The sequence below is a fragment of the Eptatretus burgeri genome, chromosome 3, assembly GCF_056783735.1.
Source record: "Eptatretus burgeri isolate ZD-2024b chromosome 3, Ebu_testis_v1, whole genome shotgun sequence".
Classification (NCBI taxonomy): Eukaryota; Metazoa; Chordata; class Myxini; order Myxiniformes; family Myxinidae; genus Eptatretus; species Eptatretus burgeri.
Genome location: NC_140963.1, coordinates 80,567,675 through 80,583,063, shown reverse-complemented (window position 1 = coordinate 80,583,063; position 15,389 = coordinate 80,567,675). Strand labels below are relative to the sequence as shown.

Below are 15,389 nucleotides of genomic sequence, written 5' to 3'. Positions count from 1 at the left end.
CTCTCAAGTCAAAGACAATCTTGCAAACTCTGCATTGGTCATAACCAGAGTTCACACAATTATTTTTTATTAGGTTCTCAAATGAGTACCAGCAGAAATGGTTTGGTACTCTCAAAAGGGAGAATTTTTTTTGTAAGCTTCGAGCATGTTCATCCAGTTTCTGAAGCGCTACTCCGATTTTTAAAGTGCCTCAGCTTGGTACGCATCTTACTACTCTAAGTGCTCTCTCAGAACGTCCATTCCAGCCAAGACACTCGCAAACCACTTTTTTTTTTCTTTGTTCCGGATGCTCCTGAACCTCCGTTGATCTTTTTCAAATCTTATAAGTGATGAGCTTACAATATAACTTATATTGTTATAATTTATAAACTTTATTTTGTACGCTTAAATTTTGAAATCACAGTACATCAATTATCACAGAAGAATGTTACCTACAAAAAGAAAACCTTTTTATCAAAAGCCTCTGTTATGCTAATATGCTTTTGAGCTTTCTTAGCATCTCTGAAATGTGCATTTAGTTTTATTAAACCTCATATGCATACCAGTTATGTGAACCCCTGATCATAACACAGGTTACACAATCACTCACCTTTTGTCTGCAGCTCATGTTTCTCACATAAGCAAACGTAGATAGCACAAATAAACTGTACTGACAGAAATAAGAGTAAGAAGCACAAACTACTTTTATTGTTTTATTGCAAAATGGAGAGAAAAAAAAAAAAGAAAGAAAAAAAGCTGCAACAGACAAACATCAAACCCTGGTAACACTTGGAAACGAGTCAAGTCTCTTATACAGCTGATCTCATTATGCGAAAAGTTGAGATTTTGTTTTGAAATAAAAACAACAAACTGTTAGAGGAGAGGGCAAAGCTTCAAACCATGTGAGGGTACAATGGAATTGCTTATCAAACTTGCCCTCTTAATATCATATTTAGGATGGGTGCAGAGTACAACTACAGGTTTTGAAGCATAATATTTAAACATTTGATGAATATAAAAAGGGGCCAACGAATGATGAAGAATCCTCAAATTCTTAATTTGCATTCAGGAATGAACACGCGTCATCGTTACGGATGTGCACCAGCTCGCCGGATACAATAAGAACAAGAAACTGAGGATATACCAGAAAAATCGAGTCGAGCTGCACAATTAAACCTGTCTTGTGATTAAAACACAGTACTTCTAACCACAATAGGTGTCAGTACAAGCTTCGACAGGCAACTGGCACTCGAGATTTACGAGTCGTGTGAAGGCCGACAATAACTAGCACAGCAGTGAACAGGAAGATCAAATAACAGGAGGAATGATGCGAGACGGGAAGGGTTGCTGTTGGAACTGAAGGCATGAGACATGGATAATAAAATCAAACGTATGAAGAGCATTCATAGCGAGACCACATGTACCAAAAACACTCATGAACGAATAAAGGGATGAAGCAGCAATGAAAAGGTTAATTCAATAAAGCAAAAATGACAAAGGATTAAAAAAAAAAAGGAATGACTTTACACCATTGTCAGTCGCTTAACCCACAGCGGCGATTCAAATGATAGCAGGAACTTGTAAATGTCAAAATAGAGCCTTGGTGGTGGTTCGATGTGCGAGTACACAATTGTGCAGGAAAAAATAATAGTCGTAGTAGTAGTATATATATAAAAAAAAACAGCACAACATTCACGTCTACAACTATACACCCAATCCCAGCAGAAAACGAACTTAAAATAACAAAGTAATTCAATAAAAAATATCTAATATATCAGTCGACAGCCAAATCATGAAAGGTGATGAAACAAAATGAGCGTATTTCAAAAAATAAAAATAAATAAAATATTTTCAAAGCAAAATGTTGCAACCAATTAATGGATCTCAGCCAGAAAGAACAACAAAATGTGTTTTTCAATTTTAATCCCTTTCAAAATGTATGGTGTGAATTTACAATTGCCAACAACAACCACCGAGACAGATTCCTGGCTCAGCTGACCAATGAGATCATTCCCAGTCAATCCAAGTTGTTATTTGAATTGGCTGAATGCTGACAAGCTACTGTTGAATTGAAGGATGGCCTGCTAACTGCAAGTTAACTTTTAAAATAAAAGCATTTCTCTTCTTGAGATTCCAAAAAGGTATTTCAAATATACTTAGCAGCTGGAGAGATACTGCAATCTTTAGTACATGCAAAACAATACGGCATACACAAACAGATAAGAGATCACATAGTGGTCAAGCGTCGGATGCTTTGGCGGTCTCCGCTTTGTCCGGTTCTTCCTCATCGTCAGAACAGCCATACCACTTAAGCCTCTGTTCATAAAAGGAAATGACCACCTGAGGGCATTGTACATTTGCCTCCTTGGCAAGCACCAGGTCTGTAACGCTGGAGTTACGCCTGCAATGACAAGAAGCAGAGTTGTCGTATCTTTGCTGCAATAAAAATCTGAGTACACAAACCGATGGGCTGCATCACGTCACAACAGAAAACGGAAGATGCAAGCAAGAATGGCTGGGAATTGAAGAGTAAGAAAATTTCAATGACAGGCAAATTCTCTCAACTCGAGGGGGGGTCTTAATTGAGTGGGTACAACAAACATAGGAGCAATACCCCAGTGCACTCACCTGGTAGCGGCTGGATAAGATAACCAGGAAACCACTGGTAGGCATGGATGACCCACAAAGGATGTAACAAGGAAGAAAGTAAATAACTATGGATTTCCTTTTTAATGCAGTGAACAAACTTTGGTACACCGCGGGTGATAAAGGTTGTGGTCAAGTTTCATTGAAATTGCGTGAGTGGATTCGGAGAAGAAAGCAAGCACGTAATTTGGGCCCACTGATCAAATAGATGAAACAAATGAAGATGCCACTGATCTTGGTACACTCAAAAAGAGGACAAAATAAAAGTTATTAATGAGCAGAGATTCCAGTGCAGGAATCACGAGTATATATGCAAGGAATTTTCACAGAAAAATTCCCACGCCCTCCCTCGCGCTTTCATGGAAACAAATTCCCACCCAACCCCAAATTGTTTGTGTTTGAGGAAGCCGACAAGTTCTCAACAGCCACAACAACTACTCTAAGTGCAAAGCTATTTCTCATCTCACAAGAGTGACAGGGTAAGTATATTCACAAATGGAAAATAGTGTGCATAAGCATTAGAATTGGTCTGAGTTAGTAGAAAACCCAAGGACAATTTTTTTTTCAATGGAATGACAGACGGCTTTCTTCTTCTTCCATAAGCAGTACATGGCTGTGGGTATCATCACTTTTTGGGGAAGCAGCTGTTCCACTGATGGTATCCCTTTCAGATAGAGCAGGAATGTAGAATTTAGCCAGGGTAGCTAGCAATAGATCACCTATACTCTTCGTGAAGGGCACTGTGGGATCTGTAAAGTCCATAAACTAATGCTGGCAGAAGGGAGGCTCTGCGATTCCATCCGAGAGATGGCACACAGGTCAGGTCAGGTCAGATCAGGTATGGGGGCATGCGCTGGAGCAGCGCGTCGCTGCGTCCACTTTCCACAGGTACTCCAGGGGCCTCAGTCTTGCCACCAACTAGGCAGATGCCTGGCCCATCCCAATCTCCTTGAGATGCTGATCAACTGGCTGCAACCACGAGGAACGTGGTCGATGCATTGGCCTCTTCCCCTCACAAGGTTCCCTCGCCGAGAGAATCTGGTGAGCAGGATCAGCATCAGGAAAACGAGCCACATGTCCATACAACCGCACATGACGCTCACGGACTATGCAGGTAACAAATCTCAGTTGAGTCTCTCAGCAACCGCTCGATGGACACAAAGTTCGACCAGCGAAAGCCAAGGCACCTCCGAAGAGACCTGGAACCTAAGGAATTAAGTCTCCCTCTCAGATCCCTGGTCAGAGTGCAACTCTCACAACCGTAAAGCAAGACTGGAAGCACCAGGGACCAGAAGACTCGGACTTTCATCCTCCCGCACAAGTACCGGCAGCTCCACACCCCATGATCCAGTGAATCCATGACTCCCCAGGCCCAACCCAGACGTCCGTTGACCTTTGGCTCAAAGCCAGCAGAAACATGAATATCATGGAAAGGTAAGTGAATCTCTCCGTTACCTCAACATACTCACCCCAAAGAGGTACAAACAAGACAGCAGCGTCCAAGATGTCATTGAAAGGTTTTGAACCAGGAAGCCCGTAATCCCAGCGGCTCAGACTCCTCATTCAGCACCTCGAAGGCCCCCAAAAGGATATCTAGAGTCTCCAAAAGATGACTGCATCATCTGCAAAATCAGTCAGATATCTTGACATTCCCAAACGATGCACCACAACTTGATCTCTCTGACATCCTCCCCACAATCCAGTCCATACAAGCACTCAAAAGTGTGGGAGTCAGTAAACACCCCTGACAAACTCGAGTGACAACTGGAAATAAGTCAGAGATGGTATCACCACATCTCACAGCACTCTCAGTACCAGAGTATAGTTCAGAAATCAGATTGATCAGTTTTGGTGGCACCCCATGAAGACCAAGAATCCTCCAGAGGGCATCCCGATTCAACGAATCAAACGCTTTAGAGAGATCAGAATAGGCTGCAAGTGGCCCCTGCTGAAACTCTCATCTGCATTCCTTGAGGACCCAAAGGAGCAAGGATATGGTCAATTATTGACCTCTTTGGTGTAAAAGCCTGACTGCACTGGACACTGGTGCTCAAGCAGATGGTGGCAAACCCAATCAAGAATTATCCAAGCAAAGACATTGCCTAGCACTGAGAGCAGCGTCACCACTCGGTAGTTGTTGCAGTCTTGGCGATCACCCTTCCCTTTCTAGAGAGGGACAAGAAGACTCCTCTTCCAGTCCGTTGGGATGATGTCTGTGTTCCAGGCAGAGCATAGAACTGCATGCAACGACACGAGTACAGCATTTCCACCAGACTTGAGAAGTTCAGCATGGAGGTCACAGATCCCTGGAGCTTTACCCCATTTCAACCGGTTCACCGCAGCCCATGTTTCCACAAACAAAGGTGGACCACAGTTGATTGGAGGGTCAGCAATAAGGATAGAAACACCCATGACATCCAACTCGACAACTGGTGGATCAGCCTGGTGCAGCTGCTCAAAGTAACCGGCCCGGCAGGCCTTCACTTTGGACTCCTCTGTCAAGAGCCCACCACCCTCTGCTATAACTGCAGTATAGCGAGGGACAGGTTTGGAGGAACGCAATGCAAGAATTCCTCCACAAGCAAGATGAGAATCACTTGACCAAAGGTGATGCTCCACCCTCTCACATAGGCCTCCTTGTCCACCCTTAGCACCAGTTTAATGCCTCAGCTCCCTAAACAGCTCATTTCTGCTATTCAGCCTGGCCCTGCGACTGGCAATGGTATCCAGTGTCCCTTGAGAGAAAAAAATTCTTCTTTGCCCTATGGTGATTTCCAAGACATCCACTGGCAACATCAAGGAAGATAGTTTTAAAGGCACTCCACAACTCTTCAGAATCCCCCAAAGCACCCAGACCCCCCACATCTCCACTCAGCCTGTTTGCAAACTCCTCAGCTAACCTCTCATCCTTGAGCTTGCCAGCATCCAGGTGAGGGTGGGATGGTACCATTCTCCTGGATTGAAGCTGCAACTTCAGAGTTGCTACAACAAGCTGTGGTCAGTATTGAGGAACTGAGCACTCCAGTAGACTCTGCAGTTCTCGATCATCCTCCAGCGACCATCAACGAGCACATGGTCAATCTCCTTTGCCACACCTCCAGTGTTGGAATACAAAGTCCAGCGATGAGCATGTGGGTGCTGAAACCATGAACCAGCCGCCCGAAATCCATGACTTCTTGCAAATTCAAGGAACTTGGTGCTATTCTGGTTCACAGTTCCTGACCCATGGAGACCAACAAACATCTCATAACCATCCCTATCAGTTCCAGTCGATGCATTGAAAATACCCAAGACTAGAAGTATATCTCATCTGGGGCACTGATCAACCACAGACTCAAGCGTGGCAAAGAATGCGTCCTTCACGTTGAGATCACTCGCCTCAGTCAGAGCATACACAGACACCAGGGAAATGACACCCAAGAAGTGACGAATCCTTCATCTCATAATACGCTCATTGACCGGTGTCACCTTAATTATCATTGGAGTCAGCTTATTTGACACAGCCACAGCAACTCCTTGGGCATGGTAACCATCAGAGTGACCAGACCAAAAGTAGGTGTAACTACCCGCCATGATCACGACACAATCAGGTCTCTGAACTTCAGAGTTGCTGCAATACCGATGTCCAAACGCTTGAGCTCGGATGACAACAAAGACAGGTAATCATCCTTTCTTCGGGATTGGACATTCCAGGCACCCACCCGAATGAACCGCCTCAAGTTAACCCAAGGAGACCGCCGTCTGGTGGACGACACCTCAGCACCACCCTAACGTGACCAGGGAAGGTTACCCCATGGTTTTCCTCCTATTATCAAAGATTGTGGGTCCCGAAGGATTTGCCCCAATCCCGTCATCTGGTGAGCTGACCTTGGCAGGGCAGCTGCACTGGAGGTCCTCCCACCAAGTGAGTTCTCAGATTTTTTTTGGTGCTTTTTGTTTGTTTTGCAGAATGAAGTGTTTTACAATGGCCTTTGTGCAAATCCTGCCACCAACCTCCATATAAAAAAGTAACCCAACTGCAGGACGATGTCCGCAGACAGTTGGGCACTAGATATGGATGGCCGTTGGCTCACAAGGAGCTCCTCTGCACTTTGACAGGTTTTGTTTTTTAATCCCGTTGGGTGTCCATATCATACACCCTACTCACCAGGAAACCTGGTAGGGGACACTGTTTAGTCGCCGACAACCCGAACATGAAACAGGTTAGAGCAGGTTTATGTGGTCCTTGCAGCAAGTCACAGATCTAATCTGACCTGACCTACCTGAGAAAACGGCACACACCGATTAATAAATTGCTCTGCCGACTCGCTCTTGTGGTTTGCGGGGTTCACACTTGAAACATCTCGCTTCACTTCATTTCTGAAGCATTTCAATTTTCTCATTTTTCTCATCATATGGGTGAGAAACTTCAACTTCCCTGAAACCAAAACAATGGTTATTCCAAAAGTGACCTCAAAAATAAACAAACAAGAAAAAGGCGTTGTGCAGAGCACGATACTTGCAAAATCCATCCCCCCCTTTCCAAAGGTTCCCATACATACATCAAATTGCCCATTTCATTAAGATTACAATTGACTATCAATCAAAGCTCAGGCCAATTGGATGAAAAATGATTATTTTTTCAGATTGAAATTGATGATTTTAGTATGACCTTGTGTTGACATTTGGACCATAAAAATAGTTGGTTTCCCAATTCAGTGATGCAACATGCAAATCCTGTTCGAAATTCAAGTCAATCAAATGGAAAAAAAAAACGAGTTTGAGAAATTTGACCTCAACATCAATAGGCTTCTCAGTTGAGACTACCTCGCCAAGTTGGTAAGTTTCATGACGATCAGTTTAGAATTGTGACCTGTGGGCGATTGACAAACAAAAAACAAATGAAAAATCATGCAGTGACACTTGGCAAAACAGAACAAAGTAGAACGGCACTCGGTAGAGCGTATACCTCTGCCAAGCTGAACAGTTTACGTTTTGTATCTCACTTATGGGCTGGATCTGAACCAAAATCTAATCTGCTTATTCTCGTCACCGAACCAAAACTCATCCACCTGGTTTGTCAGAACTCGTCCACAACTTTTTGAGACACGATAAACACACACACATACATACATACATATATATATATATATATATATATAGTTGTAGTTCTGGAAACCGCATCCCTCCAACACCAATAGCGGCCAACATGCAGTGGTCTCCAGACAGCTATTCCATTGCTGTACGTTCAGATAGTCCCTTCCTTCTTGTCTGGTGGGTCAAACGGGACAGTGCGTTGTGGAAATGTCAGAGTTAAGTCTGATTAAACCTCTGAACTCATTCCTATTCTTTTGTCTCTATTCCTGAGGTTAAAAACAAGCAAGGGGTCCTCACGAGGCCGGCAGGCACTCCGCTCAGACACTCATCTGTCAAAACCACAACCACGCCCTTCACGCAAAACTGCGTCCTCTCAGAAGACCAAGGGCAGCAGTGGAAGCTAACAATAAATGCCAGTGCTGCACTGAGCGCGTTCCACACAGCGACGACCTCCCTACCCACTGTTCAGGCGATCAGAGGCATAACCAACACAACAAATGCTAACAACATACAGTACGCATGCGGCGCATTCTTCTTCAATCCACTTATATCTCTGCTCTTTCGTTCAATTCACGGCACGGGTCGGGGGTGGCACCGTGCACCCCACCGCCTCTGATAACCGCGAACACGATGCTCGATGACGGGCGGACTCACGCGCTGACCACGTGTACAATGGCGGACCCGCGCGCACCCTACGGGGAATGCTCGATGGCAAGTGAACCCGTGCGCTGACCACATGTACAATGGCGGACTCGCACGTAGTCCGTGATACTTTAACATTGTACAGAATGGGGCACGAATTACACACATCCTTGGTCGGGTCTGCGCATGGGGTTACAGTCACGTCTTACCGTCGGTCTTCGCTCACAAATGTCTCCCGTGGACGGCAGACATCCTCCCGCACCGCTGCCTCGATGCAACTGCTACCAGGCAGAGGCATGCTGTGCGGCCGGATCGCACGGGCCGCGTGGCGCACCACGGAGCAGGTACATTGATCAGCGCCAACCGTGGATCACCAGGGCATGGCACGGAGTTCGGTGCAAGGCGATTCGTATCACCGAGTTCGGTGCAAGGCGATTCGTATCACCGAGTTCGGTGCAAGGCGATTCGTATCACCGAGTTCGGTGCAAGGCGATTCGTATCACCGAGTTCGGTGCAAGGCGATTCGTATCACCGAGTTCGGTGCAAGGCGATTCGTATCACCGAGTTCGGTGCAAGGCGATTCGTATCACCGAGTTCGGTGCAAGGCGATTCGTATCACCGAGTTCGGTGCAAGGCGTTTCGTATCACCGAGTTCGGTGCAAGGCGGTTCGTATCACCGAGTTCGGTGCAAGGCGATTCGTATCACCGAGTTCGGTGCAAGGCGATTCGTATCACCGAGTTCGGTGCAAGGCGATTCGTATCACCGAGTTCGGTGCAAGGCGATTCGTATCACCGAGTTCGGTGCAAGGCGATTCGTATCACCGAGTTCGGTGCAAGGCGATTCGTATCACCGAGTTCGGTGCAAGGCGATTCGTATCACGGAGCTCGGTGCAAGGCGATTCGTATCACGGAGCTCGGGGCAAGGCGATTCAGATCACGGAGCTCGGGGCAAGGCGATTCAGATCACGGAGTTCGGGGCAAGGCGATTCAGATCACGGAGTTCGGTGCAAGGCGATTCAGATCACGGAGTTCGGTGCAAGGCGATTCAGATCACGGAGTTCGGTGCAAGGCGATTCAGATCACGGAGTTCGGTGCAAGGCGATTCAGATCACGGAGTTCGGTGCAAGGCGATTCATATCACGGAGTTCGGGGCAAGGCGATTCAGATCACGGAGTTCGGTGCAAGGCGATTCAGATCACGGAGTTTGGTGCAAGGCGATTCAGATCACGGAGTTCGGTGCAAGGCGATTCAGATCACGGAGTTTGGTGCAAGGCGATTCAGATCACTGAGTTCGGTGCAAGGCGATTCAGATCATGGGGTTCGGGGCGGGACGATTCCGCGCCTTGGGGCCATTTTGCCGGAGGTGGAGTGGAGCCACTTCCGGCCATCACGGCTGGACCACGCAGTGGCCGAGGCCAATCAGAGTGCCCGATTCAATGGACGACATCGCTTCGGGTCGTTGTCCCCACCCCGCGGTCTATAAAAGGACGGGTCGCAGAGCCGCTAGTGTCATTCCTGCATGCCGCTCTTGTCTGCTCGTCCTGGGCTGGTGATAAGTTTTTCCTGCACTGCGTTCGTCTGCTGGTGGATTTCGGTTCCAGCTCCAGCTCGAGTCCCAGTTCCTGCTGTCGTTCCTGCACACCGCTCCTGTCGCCTCTCCCCACCCACTGGCATTTGACTCCGCCTCTCTCCACCCACTCGCTCCTGGTTCCACCCAGATCCCTCTCTTCACGCCTGACGGTCACGTCTCATTCTCTGGACCGACGCTAGCTCCACGAAGCAAGAGACGACGCACCAGCTGTCAGGGAGGTATCACCCAGCAGAGCATCCCCCTCAAAACGTATTGGTGGCACGATCAGGCAATCGTGCAAGGTATTGAGAGACTGTGAGCCTCATCTCCTCCTCTCTTTTTCTCTTCATCAACTCCTCTTCATCGGTGTGTGTGTGTGTGTGTGTGTGTGTGTGTGTGTGTGTGTGTGTGTGTGTGTGTGTGTGTGTGTGTGTGTGTGTGTGTGTGTGTGTGTGTGTGTGTGTGTGTGTGTGTCCCCTGGTGCCTGTCCTCGCTCAAGTTAAGATTGTACAAGAATTATATCAGGATAATTGCTCTGTGTCTGCTTTTGTAAGTTGCTTGTTTATTATTGCACCACACCTTTCTTCCTATCTCTGCTCACACACAACAATAAAAGCTATATTCACTGTGCCACATATCTTTCCTCGCCTACCTGTTTATAAATACTTTGAAGATAATGTTCCCAGCTCATTTTTGTCTTTTCTTTCATTGATCCAGCATGGTCAGTATCCTAACCTCGCCGGGACTTTATTCCCAATGATCCGTTCCTTTTAGCCGGTACGCCCTTGGCAGTGTCACTCGGCTACATCTGATCCGGTTCGGACAAGGCATACCGAGGACGTGTTGTCCCCCGGTAATTAGATCACGTGGTTATTTTTGAGTCACCAAATTAACTATACGGAGGACCCAAAGTCACGTTGTTGAGTTATTGACGTTCACTGTCGGTTAGCGACCCACCGAGTCATGGAATTATCTGTGTGCGACCGCCTGCAATTCCGGGGAGTTTGGTGGGAAGATAGCTTTCCCCCTGGTGGTCTTCTCACCCAACCCGCAACAAAATATATGATATGATAATATATATATATATATATATATATATATATATATATATATATATATATATGGCTTATTTTGCCCTACGCACTGTCACTGAATACTTTATATCGATCGACTTGCACAAAGGTCAGGACTACTCACCTGCATTGGCCACGTGTTGTTCTGCGGTTTGCCCAACGCATTATTATGCCCTATGTTGACGTCCAACATAGTTGGTGGTTGAATTCAGTGACCTGATATGCAAATCCTCTTCAAATTTCAAGTCAATCCGACGAAAATTGAGGATTTTAGAAATCGATAAAAGTTGTTGACCTTTGGCCTCTGATGACTTCAAAAATAAATGAGATTCTGTTAGACTGCCAACTCCACCATGTGGTGAAGTTTTGTGACGATCGGTTTAAAATTGTGACCTGTTGGCGATTAAAGGTGAGCTGACAGATAAACAAATGGAAGCAATCAACATACTTAACAAAAACTTTTTTTTTTGCCAAGTAACAAACAAGAAAAGTCGTCGTGCAGAGCAAGATACTTACAAAATCCAAAAAACAAATTTGACCTCAACAATAAATGGTGGTTGAATTCAATGACCAAATATGCAACTCTTCAAATTTCAAGTAAATCAGATGAAAATTGAAGATTTTAGAAATACCACCTTAGTTGTTGACCTGTTGGTCAATGTTGACCGCAACAATTAAATGGTTAACATATGAAACAAAAATATAAAAAATTTTTTTTGTAAATCCAGAGCCATTCGGTCACAATTGCCACAATCATGGTCTCAGCAAAGGGGACTTTGTCCAGCAGCATTTATCCTAAAAGCGAGAGGGGATTCTTTCTGAATCACATAAAACCACACCATATGTTGAACATTTCACAGTGACAAGCAGCACCTACCACTTCATGAGGAACGCTAGCTCTCCGGTGGAGTCGGTAGCTCCGATTATGTATTCTGGCTCCAAACCTCTGGCAAACCCTGTAAGCTGTGTTTCCTGCCAGGATAATAGATGAGTGCAGGTGGATTACATACAACTGTGATTAAACGCAACGGATCAAAAGTGTGGGACACAGCATGGTACTTTCTGTTAAAATCCAAGGCAGAGCACAGTCAAGGTTATTAAGGAAAGCGTGAGGCAACAAAGGAATGGATATTGTTGGGATGTGTCCATCACATTACGAATAACGAGTGTGTGCCAGATCAGAGTACCTTGCGCTCTTCCTTCACCTTCCTGCCCACATCTTCATTTCCTTGCTTGATTTTCCGCTTGATGGCTGGTGTTGGTTTTTGCTCCTTCGTCTTCCGTGCATTCCGGAATGCAGTAATTAGCTCAGGGCAGTCAAGGTTTTCCTCAGGTTCCCATGTGTTTTCCTCACTGGAAAATAAAAATTGACAGCAGATGTGCAAGTAAATATCAATTGTTAAAAGAAATACAGCACAGTAATACCCCAATTTACATCTCCCCCTTCTACATTGTTTTGCAAATACGTCATCGCTTTATAATATAAATACCTGATTTGTGCCACTTCAACTCACACTTGCGTTGCTGACATCCATCCTTTCTCGTATCCGTCGCCTCAAGCCTGGTGTTGGCTTAGTGATTAGGGAGGCAGCTTGGGATCCTAGGGTCCTGAGTTCAAACCCAATTGGCCGCTGAATTAATATACACCAGGAGGTTGACTCAGCCTGTCATCCTTCCGAGGTCGGCAAAATGAGAACCAGTGCACTGGTAAGGGGGACACTGCATCAACGGCATTGCCGCGTCCCAACCAATGATGCAACCAGCAGTCACAGGCTGCACTTGATAGAGAGAGAGCCTTCGCCTCCACCGACCCTGAACCCCAACTACTTTGCGTCACGCATAATTAAATGTACTGTCCTGCAGAGTGGCTAAGAGGCGGGGTGAAAGTGTTACCTTTGAAGTGAAATTTGTCGAATGGATGCTGATGAACCTCAAAATTATGTCGTCAGGTTAAGTTTGTCTCCAACTATGGTGCATATCTATACCAACAAGTGTGTGTGTGACAATGTGTGTGTGTGAGAGAGAGTGTGTGAGTGAGTGAGTGAGTGAGTGAGTGAGTGAGTGAGTGTGTGGAGTGTTGAGTGTTGAGTGAGAGTGTGTCAGTGTGTCTCTTCCATAACTCCAAAAGCATAAAACCTTGCATGCAAACGAAGAAAACTCCAAGGAAGTGCAATGACTGAAAATTGGGTGTTTGGGTTAATCAAAACACCCCTTTTGAAGATAACACTGAACAACAAATTTCAAAAAATTTTTTTTACTGGAGATGTGTAAAGTGATTAAGACTAATTTGGGTACGCTGATTTCAAAAATCATAACCGTTTTGCTGTATCACGTCAGGATTTTCAGGAACAGAAATATTCCCATTGCCTAGAAGTCAGGATTTCAATGAAATTTACATATGTCTTTAACATGTCTATTTCGTACAATTGTTGTTAACTTGTGTTATATTTCTTTCTTTCAGATAAAGATGAGTAGGCGTTCCTGTACCAATCATCCTGACAACTTCTGTTATGTCTGTGGTCGGTATACCAAAAAAGATCAACAGCGAAGTATATCTACAGCAGTGAAAATGAAGGCCGCCTACTTTCACTACTTCGGGTGTAAGGTGGGGGACCAAGAACAGAGCTGGGCACCACACATCTGCTGCACAAGCTGTCACACAACCTTGACTCAGTGGTTGGTGGGCAAGCGCGCGAGCATGCCATTCGCGGTGCCCATGATATGGCGTGAGCCGCAGAATCATCATGATGATTGTTATTTCTGCTGCACAAGCATCGCCGGCTTCAACAAGAAGAATAAAGGTCACATCAAGTACGCTGACTGCGTCTCTGCTCGTAAACCTGTGCCTCATGATGACGAGAACCCCGTTCCAACACCTCCAGCTGATCAGAACATAGCTGTAAGCAGTGGTGAAGAGGATGGTGATGATGAACCTTTTGAACCCGACACTCAAGAATCACACCTTCTGAACCAGGGAGACTTAAATGATCTTGTAAGAGATCTCTCGCTGTCAAAGGCGAAGGCAGAGCTGCTTGGATCAAGGCTGCAGCAGTGGAATCTACTTGAACCTAACACCAAGATATCCTTGTTCAGAGCACGTCACAGAGACATGGCTGAGTTCTTTGAGATGGAAGACACGATGACATTCTGCAGTGACATCAACGGTCTGTTGAAAGAACTTGGGTGTGATCACGATCCTGCAGACTGGCGCCTCTTCATCGACTCGGGGAAGAACATCTTGAAGGCTGTTTTGCTCCACAATGGCAATGAGAAACCATCAGTCCCACTGGCTCACGCGTTCGGCATGACAGAGACCTATGAGACTATGCGGCAGCTGCTTGATTCCATCAAGTACAATGACTTCAACTGGCACATCTGCGGAGACTTGAAAGTGGTGGCGCTGTTGTTAGGGCTGCAGTCAGGCTACACGAAATACATGTGCTTCCTTTGTCTCTGGGATAGCAGAGACGACAAGAATCACTGGACGAAGAAAGATTGGGAAGAGCGAAAAGAGCATGTACCTGGTCGACACAACGTGAAGCATGTCGCCCTTGTCGACCCAGCCAAGGTTTTCCTTCCACCACTCCACATAAAGCTCGGCTTGATGAAAAGTTTTGTACGGGCAATGGATCTGAATGGGCGTGGGTTTTTATACCTCAAGGAAAAGTTTGGCAACACCTTGTCGGAGGCCAAGATCAAGGCTGGTGTCTTTGTTGGACCGCAAATCCGACAGATTATGAAGGACGAAACTTTTCCGACAACTCTAAACCCCAAAGAGCTGGCAGCGTGGAGGAGCTTCAAAGCTGTGACGGACAACTTCTTGGGGAACGAGCGCGCGGACAACTATGAAGAAATAGTGCAGCAGCTGCTGGAGTCCTTCAGGAAACTTGGCTCCAGGATGTCCCTGAAAATCCATTTCCTACACCAGCACCTGAACTTCTTCCCTGACAACTTGGGAGCAGTCTCGGACGAGCACGGCGAGCGATTCCACCAAGAGATTTCACTCATGGAGACGAGTTACCAAGGGCGGCACAACCCGAACATGATGGGCGATTTCTGCTGGTTCCTGCATCGTGAAACTGACACAGAGCAGCACAAACGCAAAGCCAAATGCCTAAAGCATTTTTAATTACATTCTAGTGGAGTTTTTCTGTAATTTCTATAATTTTGAAGCATTCATGATGAAATAAATGAATAAATGAATTTTTGTAAATTTCATTGAAATCCTGACTTCTAGGCAATGGGAATATTTCTGTTACTGAAAATCCTGACGTGATACAGCAAAACGGTTATGATTTTTGAAATCAGCGTACCCAAATTAGTCTAAATCACTTTACACATCTCCAGTAAAAAATTTTTGTTGTTCAGTGTAATTAACGGCCTTAATTATATCCTTTCTCAGG

The 15,389-nt window shown here is 45.7% G+C and overlaps 1 protein-coding gene across 6 annotated transcripts in view; it reads right to left on the bottom strand.

The window, feature by feature from the left end:
• Nucleotides 1-679: 679 nt before the first annotated feature.
• Nucleotides 680-15,389, bottom strand: part of LOC147030287 (chromobox protein homolog 3-like) — a 68,248-nt gene continuing 53,538 nt past the window's right edge. For all 6 annotated transcript variants that reach the window (XM_085874193.1, XM_085874188.1, XM_085874189.1 and 3 more), the window contains 3 exons: nucleotides 12,174-12,339; nucleotides 11,864-11,958; nucleotides 680-2,380 (listed from right to left, as the gene is read on the bottom strand). In XM_085874193.1, coding sequence (XP_085730319.1) covers nucleotides 2,218-2,380; nucleotides 11,864-11,958; nucleotides 12,174-12,339 — 424 coding nt within the window. In that variant the 3' untranslated portion in view covers nucleotides 680-2,217. The remainder of the gene's footprint in view (nucleotides 2,381-11,863; nucleotides 11,959-12,173; nucleotides 12,340-15,389) is intronic.